The 23,774-nt window shown below is 37.5% G+C and overlaps 1 protein-coding gene across 1 annotated transcript in view; it reads left to right on the forward strand.

Moving 5' to 3' along the window:
• TPPP (tubulin polymerization promoting protein) overlaps positions 1-18,414 on the forward strand; it is a 67,863-nt gene extending 49,449 nt beyond the window's left edge. Inside the window, exons 4-5 of the mRNA XM_027896355.1 lie at positions 849-1,039; positions 18,281-18,414. Coding sequence (XP_027752156.1) covers positions 849-1,039; positions 18,281-18,296 — 207 coding nt within the window. The 3' untranslated portion in view covers positions 18,297-18,414. The remainder of the gene's footprint in view (positions 1-848; positions 1,040-18,280) is intronic.
• The last annotated feature ends 5,360 nt before the right edge of the window (positions 18,415-23,774 follow it).

The raw sequence follows: 23,774 nt of genomic DNA on the forward strand, positions 1-23,774 counted from the left end.
GAGTTATTCAAGGAGGAGGGAATTTATGTCATTCAAGGAAGCTTTGCTGCCTGGGAAAGGACATCTTCCCGTTGGTAGTTTGGTGTTTTTCTTCTCCTGCTTTACAGAGAGGTTAACTCCCTGAAAAGATAAAATTCTTACAGACAACCTTGTAGGCCCCACGAGGGGGGCAGGCAAGCCTTGAAAAAGGCCTGGAGAGGAAAAAGCAGCGCATTTTTTCATGCCCAGTGTAGGTAGCATCATCGTGTCAGTGTTCTTGGCTTTCAGAAATAAGTATTCCTAAATCCTTCTGCTGCTAGTGGATCTGAGGTACCTGTGCACAGTTTCTCTCCCATTGCCCTTGGATATAATTTGAGTATTTGAATATTACTTTTTTTGCCTTTCATTTAGAGTCTTCCTGGTTGTAAGGTGCTACCAAGTCAATGTGAACAAGAAAACTGTATGTTTTAAGAGCCAGCTGTGTTGATTTACTTTTTCTATATTGATGGAGCAAAGCTTTTATGCTTCAGTGTTGACATAATGGATTTTGAACATGGCTATTTCCTATGACTTCTTCATATCTTTGGTGCTTGGAGCTTTATTATTAATCAGAAGTATCTCACATCGAAGTCTCTTCCAAAAGGTTTTGACATAATTTGTATTATTTTCTTCTTTGCTGTATGATTATTGTCATTGTATGTAATGGCAAGAAACAAATATTTTTTGTCTCCTTTTGCTGGAAATGAGTAAGTATTTACACGGTCTTTGCCATTTTCAAATATTTAAGTGTTGGTTACATGCACAAATATCTGTATTGAGAATAATTGATTTCTGATGTGTGTTTTTGTCTTGTTTCTTCTCTTTGATAGAAAACCGTTTCATCTCCAACTGTATCACGCCTTACAGATACTTCAAAATTCACGGGTTCTCACAAAGAGAGGTTTGATGCCAGTGGGAAAGGAAAAGGCAGAGCTGGCCGAGAAGATCTGGTGGATAACTCAGGATATGTATCTGGTTATAAGCATGCAGGCACATATGATCATAAAGTACAAGGAAACAAGTAAGGCTGAGGGTTTACAACACAGAGGGGGATAGAGTATATATTTGTAAGAATGATGTTATAAATCCCACATGTTTTGGTTATTGTGAATGTTGAGACTATGTTGTCAAGAAGTTGTCTTCAGGAACTGGAACTGATTTCAACATCTGCTAAGCTACTAGCAGCACAATGCCACTTCATTACATTCCTCATGCATATATTGGCAAAAATAAATAAATATATAGGTACAAGAATACATCATTTTGTTGAGATTTAGACAAAAAAAAAAACACCAACAAACAACAAAGCCAAAGTCAAGAACAGTTATACCACACTTTGTTAGTTCAAGCAAAGTATCTCAAACATTCCTAGATGTCCAGTTACCCTGAGGATGTCAAAAAGAACCTCTTGAAAAGAGGACCTTTCATAGCAGTCTTTCTGAAGAATATCCCATTACTTACACAGATTAATTTGACTACTGTTTTGGATTTTTTTCTTTTTTTTTTTTTGATGTCTTATATGGGATCTAGCACTTTCCTTAAAACATTCACCAATGTACTATTGGAGAGTAAGTGGTTGTAATATACTAGGTGCTAGCCTGTAATTGTCGTACACCACTCATGGAAAAAAGTAATTTCTAGGACAGTATAGGTTCTAAAGTATTTTATGTCAACAGAAAGAAGTGGAAAATACCAGCCCTTACTTTCCTCCTGTCTATACTTTGTGCTTGTCACTGTGTGTACTGTAGCATGGTTCTGACTGGCTGGATTTGGATGGAGCTATTGGACTAACCTGAGGAGTGAGGAACAAGACATTACTAAGAAAGTCTGTTAAGGCTTTTTGCAGTCTGTTTTCAAGTTTGCACTGCCTCATGTTGGAAATGAAGGGGGCATTAAGTTAGTAATGCTTTAAAATAATGGGTTTTGACTAAACACTGCCAATCAGATTGCTATTAAATGAATGTTATCGTGCACATATGTTGGCACATGTAGTCCCTTCAAGCTCTAATATATGTAGGGAGATCTTATAGCCCCTTGGAATAAGAACATTTACAATTAATATCCATATAATTAGGTGCATTTTGCCCATAAAAAATATGCCACTATAAGTGGGCTGCTTCTTATGTTAGATTTGTTTTAAGCTAAGGGCTTTGATTCTTTGTTCACTTTTGCTGCCAAACTTGCAAGTAACAGTATTACTGGGATGGCTTTCCACTGTCAGCAGGAGAACCAGTCCCACAGGCTTAAGGTACAGGCAGCTGAGTGTGACCTGCCTGGGGCCCAGAAAACCGAAAAAATTATTTGGAATAAAAATAAGCTTTTTTTAATGTTGGCTGAAAAGTATAAAAAAGGCTGCTCCAATTTTCTGCAAGAGCTGAGCAAGTACCCTGATGTATTATCCTGATTCTCTAAAGTTATGAAAGATACTCAGTATTCCAAACCAGCTGCTTGCAGTTCTGCTTTGCTTTCTTTCAAAAATCACGCCCTGATTTTCATGTTCAACTCTGAACACAGGTTAACAGATGTATTGCTCTCTCTCTCCCCCCTCCTGTATCAGCATCCCACTCAGAGTACCTACATTTAGGTGGGCAGTGTGTGCTGTCATGTGCCGTGCAGGTCAACAGGGAGCACTGGTTTTCAGCCCTTACTCTGTTCGTGCTTTGTTCTGCTGACATTGCATGGTGGCCTTTCTTGTAACTTTGCCTTCAGTAACCCTTTGAGCCCATACATCATCCTGAAACCAAAACAACAGTAGCAAACAGAAGGCAGGGGCTTCCTTGTGGACTTGGAGTTCTTTTTGTTCATTTATAATTTAATTTGGCTTTTGTTTTTAAGACGGAAGGAAGTTTGCCAAAACTCAGCACATGTTCTTGTAAAGATTTAAATGGCTTTTCCCATGGACAGCTCTGGTTACCTGGGAAGATTTTTGATGTGTGTAAGGATGCTCAGGATGAGAAGCGTCCAACTTTGTGAACCCTTTCCAAGAGTTACCCACTGTTCTTGAAGAAAAATGTCCACAGAATGAAGGGTTATCCACTCCTGTGTTGCACTGGTGACCTGTCACACCCCAAAGCAGAAAATAGCATTCTTAATACCAACAATGGCAGAGTTATTCTGGCATGGTAGTGAACTGTCTAAATGTAGGAAAGCTTCTTCTACATCACTGGTGCCTGTGCATCTGAAGAAGGCTCCAGGACAGTCCTGGTTTTTTTATGAATCAAAGGGCTGAGCCTCTAACCCTTGATAAATCCTTCAGCTAAGCTACAGGCAAAACCAGTGACCGTTTATCCCATTGACTTTAAGACTTGATTCATAACTCAGTGGTAACTGAAGAGATCTAGACCCAGTCTGAATAAAGGGTGAAGTTCAGCCTTCTGCAGAGCCCTGTCAGCATGCTGTTGATCTGGCTGTTTGTTGCTAGCTAGTGGCCTTTTCTGGCACATCAGGTGACACTGAAGCTGAGGGGCACAAGGGACGGGCTTTCTCAGGTACAGAGTGTCAGTAATGTCAGAATGCTGCCATGTAGGAAAAGTGATTGCTTAGGAAGGTCTTAAGGTACAATTAGGTTTAAGTTGTTAGTTCAAAGTGAGAGAGAGCAGGACATTCGTAAGATAGAAGGCATGCAAAGGAATTGAGAGTGCAGACAGATCCAAGCTAACACTGTCTAGAAGTTGAGCTACTCTATTCACTTAAAAGAGGCTGATGGAATGTGCTGGGGTTCTGCCAGAGATTACTTTGCACTGCTTGTGCTTTATAAAATCCCTGCCACAAACCTAGGCACTTTGTAAGGATGTGATGCAAACTTTGAAATTCTTTCAGTGGCATGGTAAGCTTGGGATCAGGACCTGAGAAGTTCAGATAGCAGTATTTTATTTTCAGGAACACACTTCTTTGTTTCTTCTTCGTTTCTACAGTCTGATAGTTTTAAACCTCAAACTGGTGCATGAAAAGAAGTCATTCTGATATGACAGTTAAAAAGAAAAGTTGTGGTTGGAAAGATAGTACTTTGTAAAGAATTTTCTCTTTTACTATACTTGGTGTGAAAGATAATGGCTATGAATAAATGCACTGTATGCAGCTGTGTGTGAGGGGTTCAGCCACCTACTTAAGCTTGTACTTTTCCACTAAGATCTGACAGAAACTAAAAGCCTAAATACTAGCTTATTATTAGCTCTTAAGTTCCAGGCCTGCTTGGGAATGAGGCAAAGTACATTTTCTTATTCGCCTGCTATTCCCTCAACTCTCAGGACAGTAAGTACAGCTGGTACCTCAAAGGTGATAGGAAGGGACAGCTGGGGAGGTGCAGGAGGTGTCCCATTTTCAGCCCTTGAATTGTTCTGGAGCCCTTGAATTGTCTGCCTGTGCACCATGCTGCAGACTATAACTGGTGTCTGGAGTAAGGACATGGGTACCTAATAAGATTTACTCTCATCTCTTTTTTTGGGGCATCTCAACTCACTCCATCTGAATTTCCAGCATCTTACACTATGCAGCACTATCCTATGCGACAGCTTCTATAAAACCCTGTTTTTCCTAATTATCTTTGCTTTCATTGCTACAGAACATGCTACCAAAAGAAATGTGATCAGAAAGTTCAGGTAGCTTTTAGGAATAACCGCCTTACAGAACAAACTCAAACTTTATTTAAATACTGTGGCAGTACACAGTCTTACCTATATGTCCACTGAAGGCTTTATCTGACCATCCAAAACCTTTGCAAGATTAAGGACAAGAAATAAAAACCCTTATTGAGGCAAATGAATAGTCCTTACAAATAATTTTCTAAAAATAACCTAGTTTTAAAATTAAATATGTGGAAGTCAAAAGAGATTTTCTTATTAGTGCTTGCTTACTAATTCCCTTTAGTCACTCCATGAGCTTCAGTTGAGAGTTTTGCAACCATCAGTGTGGAAATATCTAAAATAAAAATTATTGTCCTGCTCTTTGTGATTATCAAAGTTATCACAATAGTGTTACAGAGAAGCAAACATTAAAAAACATAAATTCTTTCAACAGTCCTATGTGAACAGCTGTCATTAATTATAATCATATTTGGAATCTCAAGGGAAATGTTGAATATTGGTCAGTGACGAAAATCTAGCCCCCTTTTCTTTTTAAACCTACAATATTTCTATCTAGTTTTCATTTAGGAAAGGGAAAGGGCGATTTCGAAACTACTCAGATGTCACAGCTTGTGTTTTTCATCAGCATAGAGATGGTCCTTCAAAGACATTTTGTATTGAAGTATGTATTTTACTGACCTTACCTAAATTAAAAATTCCTCTGACAGTTTTTTTAGCTTTATTCACAAATCAGCACTTCAGTCAGCGATATTTCCCCTCTATTGGCTCAGTTAATATTTTTTATGGTAGCTGGAATTAGGCAGAACAAAAAGGCAAATGACTACTATGGATTTGACTTGCAGGTGATAAGTATCCCAGCCATCTGCAACCATCTGTAGAAAAAATCCTCATGTACCTTCCTCCAAAAGCAAAACTTTAAAGTTGTAATTAGTAGGTTTTTTCCTTAAGGCTTTTCCTCGTCATAATTTTAATTCTTTGTGCCTGCATGTATGGTATTCAAAGCATAACATAACCCTGCCTTCAGTGATGCATGTGTTCTGGGGGCATGTGCCTGTCATCTGTGAATAAGAATTCTCTGTTTGCACTGGCCAAAAGCAAACCTTTTACCTTCATAATAGAGCAAATGTAACGTGTTGCACTAGCACATGTCCTCTTAACTGACTGTTAGCCTTGCGTGTGTGCCAAAATGACTACACCTTTGTGTACGTTGTTTGTAGTGTGAATATTATGTTCTTGGCTCGTCAGTTAGTTGGTAATACACAAGACTTAGGTAGGTTTGTGTGTGTGTGTGTGTGTGTACACATACTCTTTGGATCTGGCTAAGTAGTTAAATTGTATAAATACTGATGCAAACCTTAAATCTTGTTAAAGCCAAGCTCTAGTCCCGCAGCCAATGCTTTTCAGCTTGGTCAGTTGGGGACATTACCATTCTCCCTTCATAGCACGAGGGTGAAGATCTAAGGAGACTTTTATGGTTTTACTTGACTGCCCTGTTCCTGTTTCTGAGGGCAATCACTCTTCACCAATTCTGACACAGACTTGGTGTGACAAGAGGGGTTTCTCCCAAGTGAGGAAGTAGGAGAGAGAAGGTGAAAGCAACCTTTCCTCTGAGTGTTCCCAAGAAACCATTTAAAATTATGCTCAGCGTGCTGAGCTAAGCTTTTCTTTGCCCAAACTTCGTGAAGCAAGTTGGCACTCACTACGTACACACATAGTTGTTCATCATCTGTTAGTAAGTATAAAGTCATGGTATAATGAGATAGGAACAGGAAACAGGAGTGTTATACAATGCCAATGGACTCAAGTCTTTTTTTTTGTAAAGATGAAATTAAATCCCTGAAGCATAATGATAGCCCTCAAACTTGTGTGAAATTCTCAGTCTGGAGTACCTGAACTTGAAACACGTGTACCTCCTGTATTTGGAGCATTGGCCCATAAAATAGCATTTAGACATTCAGTTGTTCATTTTGTGCACCCTCACGTGCCCATTTGGCTTACCTAATATGAGCTGGAAATGATGGTCAGGGTTGTTTTTTTTTAAATTTTCAGAACCCTAAAACTAGTGAGAGACCTGTAGTTGCACCCATGCTTGCTCATTAAACTCAAAAACAGTGCTTTGAATAATGTCCCAGCTAAGAATGGTGCTTCTGGAGGCAAAAGAATATTGCAGAGAAAAACTCCATGTCTTAATTGTCAAAATAGTTCGTTTTTTCAGGGAGAAATAACTGTAATATATTTGGTGGGTTTTTTTATGTTTTTCAGTGTATTAACCTTGCCTATATTGCTTCAAACTCCCTGTGAAAAGGTGGATTTCAAAACAAGTTTAGGATATAACTCTTTGCTTCGTTGTCAGAAAAGATTTAAATTGGCTTGTTTCATTCCAACTAATTGATCATCCACTCAAGGTAGACTTTGGCAAGGGCAATCCTGAGAAGAAGTAAAAGGGGAAAAAATCCAGCCTATTTGCTGAGCATTCTTGACAGACATTTGCAGTGTTGGTAATCTGAAATGATTTTAAAAAAAAAGAAAAAAGTTCTATTTTGTTTTCATGCACATGCACACAGACACTACTTTGGGGTATGTATATACATGAGGGCAAAAGTACAGAAGAGGCTTTTTTTTTTTTTTTTAAAAATACGTTACATTTGGAAATTGAAATTGAAATGCCCAGCTGACTAACCTAATCTGGAAAAATGTTCAGCACTACAATATTCCACTGCAGCTAAAAAGCCAATGAATTAATTTTCAAATGCAGTTATACAGCATCTCTCTTTTGTGAGTTACTGTAAAGTTTATGGCACTGTATAGAGTGAGTTTTGATGTAAACATTTGTAAAGGTCTTAAAGATAGCTCTTATAACTTACCCTTACCTTCCGTTATCTTTATGCAAGATTTTTCTATTACTTTTCACATTTTTCAGAAAAGATTAGAAATATGAATAAATTTACATTCAAATTAATTACATATTTGTAGCTAAAAATACATGAAGTTAATCTATTTTTGCATTTTGATCAGCATCTATATTATGGATGAACACCAAACTAATAAAAAAAGATGGCAATCTGTATGCCCACAGTGGTGAATTATTTTAAGTTCCAGTTTACATCAGATGAGTTTCTGTACGCTTGCATTTGCTCCAATGCTATTTTTAAACAAAGTAATTAAATAATGTGAAATAATGCAGCCTGGGCTCTGTTACAATAGGGTTATATTAATACTATTGAAGTGCTGTGTATGTCTGTAATATTCATGCTAAATAGGTACTAGCTTTTTACAAAGGCTTTGTGTAAAGTCAGTTAACTTACAAACTGATGTCCTGTGTAAAATCGTGTTGGCAAACTACTTTTGTTAGCACTGTAGTGTATGAAAAGGCAAGATCATAGACAAAAACAAGTTTATGGGGTGCAAAAAATGTGTTTGTTTTTATCTTTGTGCAGAATATATCAGCTTTGGCAAACTATTGCAGCAGGGAAAATTTTTTGTATAATGCTTATAATACAAAGTAATTTGTCTTTACATTCTGTAAAGTAGAGAAATGGTCAGTGTTGGATAAGTATTTTGAAGTTTATTCTTAGCAAGGTTTTATGTTTCACAGATTTAAATATTAGAGGAGAAATATATATTTATATGGAAGTATAATTTTTGAATGTTTGAGATTGGTTTTCTTCAGTCATGAACCGTTTATTTATCCACACTAAGCTTTATTCCTTTGCTAGCTTGTTTATCTGTCCATGCTGTTTCAACATCCATTTATAATTTGGTTGAGATGTTTTGATTCTTGATTTGCACAAATCTGGATGTGCATGCTGTCAGGACCTGATCATAAAATGCAGAGGCAAAACTATTTTGTCTTTGATTACCTAGAGCACTAATTAAAATTTAATTGTTAAGCAGTTGGGATATGGAGATAGGTCTTGACATGGTCTTCCTTGGAGCACTGTACAGTATGATAAAAACCTCCAGTGATGCTTACTAGTTTCTGTTCTTATTTTCATTTGTCTTTCATCAACCAGGAAGCTGCTGTGTGCTAATAATTACCTGCAATTTTTATAATTGCAGGCATTGCAAACATTAACATTCAGCTGTACTAACCTACTGTGTTCACTGTGAAATTTTCAACACAGTAAAAATTTTACATGATCATTTAACCTTCCAAGTTTACTTTTTTTTCTCACTAATTTTACACTGAACCTTCTTTTCATTATTGCAAACGATCGACTTGAGCGTAGGATTTCTTAATCTTAACTACAGTAGATAAGCATGTCCTAAGCAAAGATGTTTAACCACTTGATGAAGGGGGCCAGGCACCATCCAGTGCAAAACACACTGGGCAAAATCTTATCCCCACTGCAGTCAGTGCCAAAGTTCTAACTGGTGTTAGCAAAAATGGAACCACTATTACCAAGGGGTTAATATGCTTAGTAACCACGACAAGCGGTTATGGGGGAGCACAACAGTGATTCTCTATTTCCATGTCTTTTTTTCTATTAATTTAAAACTACTACTTTTCAATCTTTAAAATAAGTAAAAGAAACTTGAAGGGGGGGATCATATGCTACTAGTTTGTACTAGGTTTTTTCAGGAAATGGAAAAAAATTTATATATATATATATATATATGCAATATATTTTTACACTGTTTATTAATGCTAGAAAGTATTAAATGTATCACTTTATCTGTGTGAATGTTAAAGTAATGACAATGTTATGGATGTTTTAAACCTTTTGAAGTTGTCTTGTTAAATTTAAACCCACATTAACAATGGAAAAGCTACTTTGTCTGCAGCATTATTGTTGATGTTTTAGGGAAAAAGTTCAAGTACAGCAGTTGTTTTGATTAGCACTGTAAAAGCTTGGCTTGAAAAATTGTAGTGAAATCCATATTTTAAACACCATTTTTTAAAGCATAGCTTCTCATAAAGTACGTTCCTGCTGTTGACTGACTGTATAAAATTGTATCTTTAGTTGGTAAAGTGATCAATAAACGTGTTACTATGTCAGTTCTGGGATTTATTGAACTAAATGGTATTTGCTGATAAACTATGTTAACAACTGGTATTTTACAGTTCAGATGTTAATTGGTGCTGCGTATATAAATTACATCAAAATACTCTCTGAACAACTAAAATACTCTCTGGTTCTGAGCAGAATCTATTTCTTCTTTACCATTTATTTTCCTAGTTTTCATAATGACTGAAGATGGGCATTTATATTTTGGGAACTCTAGTGTGATGCTTGAATAGCCATGATGATGGTGATCCACCAAATGAGACCTGTCAGGGATGAAACAATTTGTTCCTAACTAGCTACTTAAGATAGGTTGATCCTAGCCTGAGTTACTTCTCTCACCTCCTCCAAATGGTGTTGAAAATATTTTACTTGTAAGGAATTTGCTACATAGAACATTGTTTTAATGATGTTACATCCAAAAGCAAATATGGACCTTTTCTTTATAAACAACAAAATTATTCAGCTTTTCATTAGCAATAATACCGTGTTTTTTTTCAAGAAACAGAAGACCAAAGTATTTAATTAAACTCAGAACATCACAATAATGTAATTAATAATGTGATAATAGAAAAAACAGGCACAGTGCTGCTCAAGAAATATAGCAGTCAGTTCTTAATTGCCAAATTGAGCAGTCAATTGCTAATCCAGTGATTAGCAACTACAAGGAAACACAACTGAACAGCTTACAGCTACACTTTTGCAGTTGTTCTCAAACTGGAAATGGTGTTCTCTGTGCTTCACATGCTAGACAACCTTCTTTAGAAATGCCTTTTCAGTGAAATCTAATACAACTGTGTCCTGAGATAGCTTTTCTTCCTGCACAAAGACCATGTTCCCTCCTGTACTCCTTTTAACTCTGAGCATGTATGGTTACTGAAACAGTTAAGAAACATAGTGAAGCAGAACCTTTAGGGTTTATTAAAGGAAAAATCCATATTTTTCTTTACAAATCAAAAAGTTGTTTTAAAAATGGGAGATAGTACTTGTGTGCCCTATGAGAATATGACATATTCTCCACAACTGTATTGCATATATGTGGAAGAGTTCAAAGGCAGGGATATGAGTGGTCTGGGGAGGAACAAGCACGGAAAAATAAAAGGATAAGGGGCCAGTCCCTGGTCTGTGCAGTTATTGGTGATGCCCTGGACCTCATAAGTGCCAGCTGCCCTGTCCTATTAAATTTCACTTCTAACTGTTTTTCTTGGGTGAGGTGATTCTTTAATCTGTGTACACATGTTCATATGGAGGTCTAATTGCCATCAACTGCAGTCAGCCATGGGTCACAATAGTGTTACCTGTGGTGCCAGCAACTAAGGGCAGCTGAGGCTTTTTGTGCCAGCAACTAGACTGAAGGCTATGAGTGATAGGAACCCACGTGCCTGTGGTGGCACCTACTGGCTCAGGTGAAGGGCTGGATTACCACCATTTGGCCGCCAGCAAATATCAAACAGAGCCTGGACAGAACGTGGGTGAAGGGGCTTTAGCATCAGTTACCAGAATAGTCATAAGGCCGGGCCAGGTACGTGCACGTCTCAGAGACAATTGGGAGAACATGCTGAAGGGACCAGGCAGTCCAGAACAACTACTGAGGAGGCCCCAAATCTGAAGGTGTGTGTCTCTACACAAGATGCAACTGGAGATGACAGAATCCGTGTGCTAGTTACTCATCTAGCTGCACATCTAATCCCACTTCCTCAGGGGCTACGGCGCAGTCTGCATAAGGTGGGAGGGCAACAAGGACATGGGACTGGACCAGCAGATGATGGATAGCTGTGATCCTTACAGACTTACATGTCCAGGTGCCAGAGCAGGGGAAACAGGGATCCATGCGCTAGCTGTTGGGTAGACTTGTCTGGAGGGAATCACACTAAAAATACGCATGTTTCCTACTATCAACCCTTCATTCTAGTCACCCACAGACAGACTGTTGGAACCAATTTTGGTTTTGCTGGTGGTGTTGGCTTTGGTTTTTTTAGCTGTGAAGGGTTTCTGGCTGTGTCCATCAACAATATTGTCATGAAGCGACTTTGCCTTCTTTGCAACATTACTAACATTTGTTGTTGCCTGTAGTGTTGAAAAAGTTGATTTGTTGTGTTTTTGAGCTGATAATAGCTCCAGTTAAATTACTTAAATGGAGTCTCAAGGCATGTGCATGTATCGCTAATTCTTGCTAGAAATTAAAGTTCTGTACATTAAAACAATTCAGACAACCAATTTTGTTCACTTCCCCAGCTAAACTAATGATTTTTTAAACATTTCAGTAGTATTTTGGTGGGTTTAGTCTATTTTAGTACTACTACTTTGAACTTTTACTACAAAGCAAATTCTTTAAAGGAACCTTTCTTATAAATGTCCTAGTAGAAAAAAATTCTTTTAGTCATACCTTGAAATTCATTGAGAGTAGGGTTCATATGCTGAAGTCACGGGACCAGTGAAATGGGAAAAATATAAATATTAATTTTTTATATAATATTTAGATTTCTTTATCTGTATAACATATCCATAGTTACATACTTACTAAAAATTGGTATAAAATGTTTCCCATTATTTGAAGATCTCCCGCTGTTCTTAGGCACTGTCACCAGCATGAAGTGATATTCTGTGTTAATTTTAGGTCCTATTTTAGGTAATTGCCATGACACAGACATCCTGAAGGATGTGATCTTCTTTTACTAAAGTAAATCTTGTCTGCCTTAAACCATCAAAGCAGCATTTTGTTCCCAGTACAATCTTTGTTACTGCTTTCTCATTCTCAATCTCATAAACAATGCCTTTCATGCTGAGCTGTGTCTCATTCTGCTCTTCTCAGATTCTTGTCTGTCTCTCTGGGACATCTCACCCTTGAGGGGAAGGAAGCACCCAAGACTGTGAATGCTTGCAGTCAAAAGGAATGACAAAAGTCAGAGGGTCCACAAATAAAAATCACAGTTTTATTTGTGTGTTAGTCCCTGACCTACTATGTAAGCACCTGCAGTGGGTTTTAGATAAAGGGGTAGGGTGAAAGGGGAGAAAAAAAGAGATGAGTTAAAGAGGAGGAGAGAAGGAGAAAGAAGGAAAGAAATACAGAGGGAAAGGAAGGAAGGAAAAAAGGAAGAAATTAAGAAAGAAAGAGGAAAAGAGACCATCAGTTCTGCCAATGGGATATCCAGCACCCTGGGGGCACACACCAAGGCTTGGTGGAAGTACCTTTAAATATATATGTTTTCCCCCCCTGAAGACAGGTTTCTTGCTTTCTGTGCGAATTAGTTACCATCTGCAGTCTGTTCTTTCAGACCTTCCTGGAAATGGGTCTCAGAGGGCTTCAGGAGTCTTTGGTGGTCTTGTATGCCCCTATTGGATTGACTTTTGGTTGACAGTTCATGCTCACTTCTGTGCTGACCCTGTCTTTTGTTTGTCATGTCTCCAGGGACTAGAGCAAGGATGTTTGTCCCTGCCCTACCTCCGTATGATCCTCTTCTCCAGCCACATCTGATTCTTTCAACCTTGGGTTGGCTCCTCAGCTACCTGGTCATTGGTGTTTAAGACATAACACATTGGCCCTTTTTCTTCTGGGTTTCTACGTGCTCTTGGGCCATAACTTCATCTCATTTATACACGACTTGAGATCATTTTAGACCAAATAGTGTTTCTAATTCTTTTTGGAAGTAATATTGAGATTGTGTTTAAAATTTTGTTCTAACCCGAATTTTTTCTCCTCTACTGATCCACTAGAATGCAGACCATTTACATTTTAATTAGTGAAAAAGTAGCTGTTTTCCTCAGGTATTTTACACAAACCAGAATGTCATAAATTATGGTTATCGATGCCATACGTTAAAGTAAGAACACTTTATGATGTTGATAAACATAACTGGAAGCTGAACAGAAAGGCATAAATTAACTGTTTTTGTGATGAATTAAGACATATTTTGTCACCAGACTGTGTAATTAGGTTGTGAGTTTTGTTCTTGCAAACAAGCAAATCCTGCATTTCATGGACCTGTGAAAGGATAAATCTTTGTCAGGATATTAAAAAGAATCCAGCAGGTGGTGCACAAGGCATAAGGAAGACCTAAATCCTACTTAGAAGCTTGTTTACTGTTGAGATGTTTAGCTGGTGTAACATTAGATAAATATTTATATTGTAGCAAAGAAAAAAAAATAGGTTTGCTATCAAATAACTACAGATAATTTAACATATGGATATACACTAGAATACGCAAGAGAAAAGGGTGTTAATGGATCACCTAGGCAATCCTGATTTTCCATGTCTGACAAAATAAAATGTGGTATTTTTTGAACAGAACTGAAATGCAGCTTTTTAAAGCTGAACCACCGACCAGGTACTCCACACTTATTGATTGTTCAGGATTATAAGGAAACAAAGTGATAGCAGACTGATAATGTTCTAATTTTGTGCTACACTGTATTTTTGCTTTTTTTCCCTAGACTACTGACACAGTATGCTGTATTATTTTCTTATAGCACATCATGTTAACACTACCATGGTTAAAATTGCTTTTGTTGATTCAGAGCGTAAGTACACTGAACTCATGGTTGCATGCAAAATACTAGTATAATCCTCAGCAATTTCCACTACACTGAAATTTCATGCTCAAATAGGGATTTAATGCAAAATTCCAAGCAAATTCTTAATACAGGTGATTGAATATCATGTAAATTTCTCATGCCATGTGGTTGGTTGTTTTCTTTTTGTAAAGCTCCATAGCTCACAGAAGAATCCTGCTTGTATCCAAGCGATAGGGCGAAGGAAAGGTGGAAAGGTAGTTGCAGAAGCAATGCAAAAGGAATGATGTCCTTGGAACCATCAAGTTCCTGTACTTCTTAATACTTCTTCCAGTTTGGATCAAAAAAAAACAACTGAAAGGGAAATCAGCAAGAGCAGTTTCCTGTCTGTTATGTAAGACTGAGCCCAAGTTCGCATTACGACAATACTTCATATTCTAATAAAAGTTCAGAGGAAAATATTAAGATATGTAGATCAGGACTATTGCTGCAGGTCCTTTCTGATTTTGGTTAATCCATGGGATTTTTCAAAGCTTCTAGCAAAGAACATTCTACATATACATTCACTGGATTGTAGTCAGATATTCTTGCAGTTATGGCAGAAACAATTTATTTTTAATTAGAGGTCTGTCAGAAAATCTGTGAGTGTTCAAACTCCTGTTTTATAAATATTTTTTCTGACTTATTATCTGTGTCATTTTTCACAGCAGTTCTGTGTGTGACTCCACTAATCCAATTACAGCTCCAGAATAGGGTTTAAATGAAAGACAATAATATATCACAAAATTTTCCAACACCGTCTTGAGAGTAAAACTCAAATTTAAAATACAAAGTTGTATGTAATTAGCTTGTATCTTAATTAGAATCATGAAATAAGTCAGGCTATAAGGGACCTCTGCATGCCCTCAATTGTCCAAACTTCTATTCAAATGACCTCTAACTTCAGTGTCAGACAAAGCTGCTGCACAGTGTTCTGTGCAGTCCTATTTCGAAAGTCGTCCCTAGATGTTTGACCAGTGGAAAAAATTATTCTCTTACATCCAGCTGGAATTGTCTTTGTTGCCATGGAAATGCTGGCTGCCTGTTATCATTTTACTGTGTGTATTTGTAAAAATCTGGCTTCATCTTCTCCATACGCCCCCATGTGGAAGACAGCAATTAGATTCTCCTCCTGCTCCCCTTCACCCAGCTCTTCTCCAGGCTACACAAAACCACATCTCTCAGCCTATTCCTTGGATATCAAATGTTCCAGCCCATACCATCTTAGAGGATCTTCTGTGGACTCTTCAGTTTTATGTCCTCTCTTTTACTGGGAAATCCAAAGTGGAACACGGTGCTGCCTCTTAAGTGTTGAGTAGAAGGGATATAATTTCTTCTCTCAGTCTGCTCTTGTTAATGAAGCCCAACATGTACTGCAGTCAGGTTCCTCTCATTATCCAGGAAAAGCCCAAATTTTCTGCAGACCTGGTACCTAACTAGTCAGATCTTGTACCTCCTCTAGAAGTTTATTCTACCCAAGGTACTGGACTTTGAATTTGTTTTTGCTGAACTCAGTGATATCTGCCAACTCCTCAAGCTTGGTAAGGTTCCTTTCTAGCAGAAAGCCAAGTGCAGTTTGTTCTTTTGTTTTAACATGCTGAGGAATTTATGTAAATTCAGTAAATGATAGTGGTTTTTTTCTTGTTCCACAATTTCCTGGCTGCATGTCCAGTAAAACCAAGTTCTTAGGAGGAGCAAGAATAGAGATATTGGAGTCTATGGATTCTGCACGTGAGCAAGTTCTACATATGATACATGCTGAAGAGTCATTTCAGCTGAATAGGAACTAAGACAACACAACATCTTGTTGGAAGGCTTACATTGCTTAACTTTCTATATGCTCCCCATAGCTGTACAGAAAGGAGTCTGATGGAAGTATTTCAGGCAGTGACAGCTCTGGCAGAAAGATGCAGTGGGACTAAAAATCCGATAAGTTAGCCTTCTCCACAATTAAAATCAGATGGCTAAAATAAGTCTGCTAATTTAGACCAATTAACGGCAGGATAGTCCACCTGAGCGAGAACAGCTCAGGAAGATGCAACAATGGGCTAGGTAAGAAGGAGACAACAGACCACTGCTAAAATGGAAAACACTGAGCAAGCTAACAAATATATTATGTCTGTGTTTATGTGAGTGTGCATATAAAAAAAAGATGAAGTTATCAAAAAATGCATAGAAATATGTAAAAACAAAATACTAAAATTACTGTAATTGTAATTACTATATTGTAATCGTGTCTGTTGACATACCCAAGTGACAGTACCAAAACTAACATGCATAATATGAACTTGTTTTTTATTGCCAGAGGGATGCTTAAAGGCACAATATGCAACTACATAAACACAAAAGACCAGCACAATGGAAATTTAAATGCATCCAAACATCATTCAAACCGGATTATCTCAAAATAGCAAACCCATTCTGAATACATCAGAAATCCTTTCTCCTCTATCCTAACTAATGATACTCAGTTTCTAAAATTTTTGCAAACACCTTCCAAGTTTAGAAGAAAAGCTAGCAGGAACACAGGATGCTAGTGTTGAAAATTAAAGTCCTAATGAGTCCACAAATTATATATAAACACCAAGAGACTAACTGGCAACATGTGATGCCAGCTGAAAAGGCACCACCAAAAGTAAATTAATGCACAAGAAGTGACAAGACTTCTTAGATGTCTCTGACGTATCTGTGCTGCTGAGCGTGCCACAAGACAGCTATTTTTAAATGAGACATGTGATGTCCTGGAAACATTCTAGCCACTGAAGCATGAAGCTGTATGTAATCAGTTCACCACACTGGGAGGCTCCAGTGCTATAGTTACGTGTATCTTCCAAAATGCTTGAGAAAAATTCAAATGATGAGTGAAATCTTGTAGATTTTTCAAATGTTTGACTACAATTTTTTTTCTGAACTCACCTAGCTATTCACTTTTGAATGAAGCTCAAAGTTCTGTGACAGCATTGCAATATCACTGTTTCAGTTAATGCATTTGGACCTTTTAATTTCATCTGTTCAATTCTGTTCCTGAGGAAGACTTAATTTTAATGCATGATCTGTACTAAAATGCACCAAAGATGCACTTCATTCGGTTATCACTCACTAGACAATCATCTCCAAAAGGAATTGCTTAATTTAGGTTTTTTACAAGTGTTTAAGTCAGGAAGTTAGAGCAACACCACAAAATCTTAAACTATCTTTTAATTCGATAACATTATGAGTCAATAATGAGGTAGGTAATGAATGTTAACAAAAAAAAGTTAACAAAAAAATGTTAGACAAAAAAAAATAGCGTTGTAGGACGTGAAATCGATGATAACATAGCAACTATACACAAAACCTTGACAAGTTTTGTTAATCTAACCATTCTGCAGAGGAAAGGAGATTTTAATTTTTTAAACTTGCATGTCAGGGAAAAGTTACTTCTTTATGGTCATTTTGATAAAATCTATTATATTACATGAGTTGCTGAAATTATTTTCCCACTGACAGCACATGCTAGAGCTGTATAGGAAGCAGTAGGAACAAACTTGCTGACTTACGTTAATGGCACTTTTAGATTATCAAGGAATATAAGAGAACCTTGACAAATATAGAACAACAACATGCAACAGCAAAGCATGTAGGAAATTTAGGTTGGTATTTTACAACGAACATTTTTGGCAATAGAATCTGGAGCCAAAATTGATGGCTAACGTCAGTAGCATTAGGACTTCATATGTAACTAGGAAAGCTTCTGAATACTTTGTTTGACCATGATGACTATTCTTTAACTTAGACTTACACCTGAAACAATGTGATATCATTTATAGAAAAGTAAGCATGCAAACTGTCTGCTTTGAAATTTGGTAGCAGGGAAAAATTGAACAAATAACTTTTACTTGCAAAAAAATAGTCAGAAATAACTAGAAAAGTCACAGAAAACATAGGAAGGTCTCACAGTTAACATCCACTCAAAATATACATTTTACTATAGTGCTTAGTCAGTAGTATTAGCTATAGTAGTAAATATTAATAGAAGTAGCTATCTTCACTGTGGCCTTTGCTATCAGTGACAAAGCAATAAACTACTATATGGATGACAGATGGAAGTTTACAAAGCAGTAATACCAGCAATTTGTTTTGCAGCTCCAGAGGCGATTAAAACCAGCACAGCTTCCCAGGAGACGCAATCTAGTTTTCTTCCCTGATGCTGCTGTGTGCACAAGACATTTCAAAGGAACACATGCAAACAAGAAGGAAATAAAATTATCTTCTCAAAACATTTGCGTATGCAGTCAATTTGTAAATGGGGTGTGTGCATACCTGTGAATTAAATTAAGCCATATCCTCACAGGACAGTAATATGAAAGCTGAACTGCAGAATATAGTACTGCTTTGTTTTCCCTGAGTTTTTCTTTGAACGCTGCTTCAAAACCCCTTTAGTCTGAACTAATTTTGTATTTACAAAATACAGTCCAGACTGACAGAATTAATGGAGTCTGATGTTTTACAGAAGCCAGAGTAGTCTAAAACAAGAGCATTTTACTTTGGATGAGCATATAGTCAAAAGAGAATTACAAATTCTGTTCTCCTTTAATATTGGCACTGATCAGCCTGAGACTGTGGCATATCAAGATGACCTTATCTAAAAGCTCACAGACCCTGGAAGAGAGGGAGACAACAAACCTTTTCCCCTATTTTTCCATTCCATGCTTCCAGTCAGAAGTTGTCAATGCACATATTTTTTACCTTGCACAAACTCTTGTCTTCTCTGGATTCCTCTGCGAGCTCAGGCACTATGTCAACTTGCCAGAGAACAAGTTTATCAGGAAAAAGAAGACTCATCTCTGCTAGATTACTGAACTGAACTGACTCACAGAATTGTCTGATGAGTGCCAGAGACCTGGAAAAGGAATGTGCAGGACTAGGTAGCCAGCAGCCATGGTCGAGGGAGGGAGGGAGGGAGGACCTCTGCTATGGGAGGGGAACAAAGAAGGAAGGTGAACAAAAGGTATCCCTTGCTCCAGCAGCAAGCCGTTCATTTCACTCCATTTTTTCTTGAAAACATGATTGTTACAAACACGGAAAAAAAGAGGGATTTTATTTTTATATTACCTTCGCAGAAAGCTATAAAAAGTAGAATTAAAATTACCAAATTTCATTTTAGTTACCAAAAAAAAAAAAAAAAAAAAATCTCAGGGAAATACATGTCAATCAGCTTTTGAAGCAGCATGTGAAACCCAAGTACTTGCTGTTTCTCGCTTGACACTTCCAATCCCTTCAGTTCTCACACCGCTTTCTACATTGCATCTCTTTAATGCCAAGTGTTACATCACTACAGCAAACCAAACAGGAAAGCTAATCCGGTTGAAAAAGTTGAAAGATAACCACCTGGGGTATTTTTTGGTATTATAATGCACATACATACATGCATACATACAAATATATACACACATGTATATGTATTTATTTTAGATTTCTTTCAGCACTCAGCCATACAAATGTCCATCTTACTGGTTTTGATAGGGAAGCAGCAGATACATTTATTCCAGCAAGACTACTACTCAACTTCAGTTCACATATAGACAATTGCTATCTCACTCGAGTCAGAGAAACTTCAAAAGTGATAATATACTGGTGGCATTTTTCAGTAAAAAGACTTAAGTAACTCAGGTAATTCTAAACTGAAACAAAACCAGGTAATATCTTCTACACATTTTAATACTTAATATGGTGAATACAAAATGCATGATAAAGCTGTTCTGCAGTAGGTCAAAAATTCAGACATTTTTAGGGCTAAACAAAAATAGGAAACAGGTTAATTTCTTGTTGCTACAATAGGGGCTTTGTAGGTATTTTTTAACGGTAGAACTAGTGATATCAAGTATGTGGTAACCATTGCAAAAAGATGCTAGAAGGAAGTATTACATCTTTCAATTCCACTTAATATCAAGCCAGCACTTCTGCAAAACTCTGCATATCCACTTTCCAGGACGAAATAACCTTTATGATTCCAACTTTTCCTTGTAAACAAATATCTAAAGCAGGTGCATATTAAAAGCAAATTAAAGCACTATCATCTTGTATCCAGGGAGAACACACATCAGCTACACAGACCCGGGCTTCATCTTCCTTAGGAATGAACCTGTGGGGCAATAAACCTCAGTTTCTAACTGTGTGAGGATTTGCACCACAAAGAACAATTTAGATGTGTCTTATGACACAGTAATCACAATGACATCAATAATCGACTTTTTTTTTTTTTTTTTTAAAGGCAAATGTAAAGGTAATATATGAGAGAGAAAATGGATTGTGCTTTCCCTGGGTTCTCTGATGCTATCGGGACTATCTCTGCTGGACTCTGTGACAGTATTTCTGTAAGAATAGGTGTAAAGAAAAGGTACTGAATACAGTGCAGGAGAAATCCAGGGTAAAATCTAGCCTGGAAACAAGAAACAAAGTATGTATTTCTAAACTGGGAACTCCTACTCCCTCTCTGCGTATCCAACACTGCTTATACCCCTCCCATGGTTTAACTGAGCGTGTACCATTTTCTTTTGTGAAGAATTCATAAGCCTTAATGAGCTTATTCTCCATATCTAGCATGCTATTCCCAAATACCTTGGGGTGTTGCATTATTACATCCTTTTTTAAAATCTCAGGTTTTTAAACATCGAATTATAAGAAAACACTCCGTATTTTGTGTTACTCAGAGCTTACGAAACGAACATGTTTAAACTCTGAACTATGCCAGTGGCACGTCTAAATTAAGTCAGCTGTTAAAGTCAACTGCATCCAGGGCTGTATCAAAAGCATTGCATCCAGCAGGTTGAGGAAGGTGATTCTCCTCCTGTACACTGCTCTGGATAGAGCCCACCTGGAGTGCTGCATCCAGCTCTGGGGTCCCCAGCACAGGAAGGACGTCGACCTGTTGTAGCAAGTCCAGAGAAGAGAAACAAAAATTATTCGAAGGGTGGGACACCTCTCCTCTGAAGAAAGGCTGAGAGATTTGCGGTTGTGCAGCTGTAGAAGAGAAGGCTCCAAGGGAGACCTTTTTGTGGCCTTTCTGCGCTTAAAGGAGGCTTATAAGAAAAATGGAGACAGGCTTTTTAGCAGAGCCTGTTGCAATAGAAAAGGAGAAAGAGTTTTAAACTATAAGGGTAGATTCAGACTACATATAAACACGAGATTTTTTATGATGTAAGTGGTGAAACACTGGAACAGGTTGTCCAGAAAGGTGGTAGATGATCCATCCCTGGGAACATTCAAGGCCAGGTTGGATAGGGCTCTGAGCAACCTGGTCTGGTTGAAGATGTCCCTGCTAATTGCAGGGAGATTAGACTAGATGACCTTTAAAGGTCGCCCTTTAATGGCCCAAGCCATGATTCTGTGATCCACAAATTACTAATAGAGGTAAAGGGTTACTAATGTCAGCTCAGCCAAAACAAATAATAACAGCTGCTAGCGCTTAATTATTACCTGGAAACAGATGAAAAAGGGATTGGAAACAATGCTGGTTCCCCGCCCTCATCAGCTGGGCATATCGACTTGGTTATATACTTCTTCCTTTGCAAAACCCCCAGACCTGGATTAAACGATCTGCTGACATGAACCACTGCAGTGTCATTGTAATGCATGAACTGTTGACTGGGGGAAAGCGACACCACTTAAACTTTTACTGTGTTACGGTCATTGTTGCCTCTCAGGTTCGCGGCAAGAGCCGAGAAAGCACCCCGCCCGCTGTAATGGGCTGTGAATGCAGCCGATCAGTTTTTATCGAGTGTCAGTTTAAAAATGTAAGCTTACGCTCAAGTTTAGTAAACTAATTACAAGGATGTTACTATACTAAACAAACATTATTATCTTAAGCCATGAAAGTGCCCTGTCGTTTTACCTGCCTGTACTGCCAGCCTTTTAAAAAAAACTGATGCAAAGCCAAACTCTCTTGAGCACTGATTGTCTAACTGATTTTATTTCTGTCAGTCTTCTCAAAATATTTATGTTATATTGACTATGGATCGGGTATATTTCAGCATCAATAGGGAGTCTTTCTCTTGGTGTAATGAGAGCTGTATTAATGATAAAGAACAGATAAAACCTTGCTTTTCAATAGTGGTGAATTTCTTAAACAGTGGAAAAAAAAAAAAAACCAACAAGAAAATCCTAACAGGGTCTGATCTTCTCTCATTAAGGTAAGGTGCTTACAAAATCTATACCATCAGAGTTAGGCAAGATGAACCTAACCTCATACCAGCACTGCCTTGAGAACTGCTAAGTGTCAAATCTGTGCAGGTGCAGTGAATTGGGAGAGATGGCCAGGATGTATGTACTTATGTTACTGTGCAGATGGGTTATTACCCTATTCCTATATAACCTGAAATACAGGTTATCTTTGTGTATAGCGTATCTTTGACTGTTTATCTATTAAGGGATGTTAGGTAGAAGGAAGAGAATCAAAGGGTAAAGTAGTTCCAACATTATTACCTATCACTGTGTTTAACATTTGACTTGTGTGCTTTTTTCTCTTAATTCCATTAAATAGGACCTTTATTTAGATTACGCTCTTGTCACTTGAAATACCTGTATACTGAATCCAAAACCACAGAATCCTAGGATATCCTGAGCTGGAAGGAACCCATGAGGATCATCAAGCCCTGACTCCACACAGAGCAGCCTGAAAGTTAAACACATCAAAAAGCATTGTCCAAACACTTCTTGAGCACTGACAGGACTGGGGCCATGCCCACTTCCCTGGGGAGCCTGTACCAGTGCTTGACCACTCTTGCAGTGACAATCTTTTATCTAATACCCAATCTGAACTCATGCTGACAGAATTTTTTGACATTTTCTTGCATCCTGTCTCAGTTTCCTAGTGTTGTTTCTGCTTATTAGGAGATATTTGTAATGATTTTTTCCCCTGATTTCATTGTTCACAGTAACCATAGTTGTTCCATATAAGACTTTTTGTATCTGAAGCACCTTATTTTTTTATTTCATCTACTTTAGGCTATCTGACATCCTTTATGTTATAGGGCCTAATTTTATCACCATTATAATATATGGCTGATTGACCATGTAAGTTTTTTCAATTCTTGTTCAGATTTTGGAAATGGAATAATATTTTATTGCTAATGGAATATACTCATCAATCTATTAAAGCCATTATCAGTTACTTTGACATTAACATGCAATGTTTAATTGACATTTTTAGGGTACAAGATAAAAGCTCAAAAGTCAAATTTGAAAAGCAGCAGGGCCAAATAAATACGAACACCTTTAAAATAACTTATAAAATTAGAGTCAGGTTTGTTTTCATGTTATCATCTTCAAAGCAACCAATCTGACACTTTTTTGCTAGTAGGTCTGGGAAGGATTTAATCTCTTTCCTTATGGGCAAGGAAAGCTTTCAGAGATTGGCCTACACTTTTAGATCACTCCCTATCCTAAATAAACCAGGCCTTTGGTACAGGTTTGTCAAGGTTTTGTCCAGATTTTAGACTAATGCTAATCTCAATTCAGGTTCTGTAGGTATTAGTGTAAAGTTAAGCAGACAGTGTAGAGCTTTTAAAAAGTCAATTTGTTCCTTAAAAGAAGACTGTTCTGAAAATGTGACATTGGCAAGGCCATTTCTATGCATTTT

Source organism: Empidonax traillii, unplaced genomic scaffold, assembly GCF_003031625.1.
Source record: "Empidonax traillii isolate 1590-97213 ecotype Southwest subspecies unplaced genomic scaffold, ASM303162v1 scaffold494:size460735, whole genome shotgun sequence".
Taxonomy (NCBI): domain Eukaryota; kingdom Metazoa; phylum Chordata; class Aves; order Passeriformes; family Tyrannidae; genus Empidonax; species Empidonax traillii.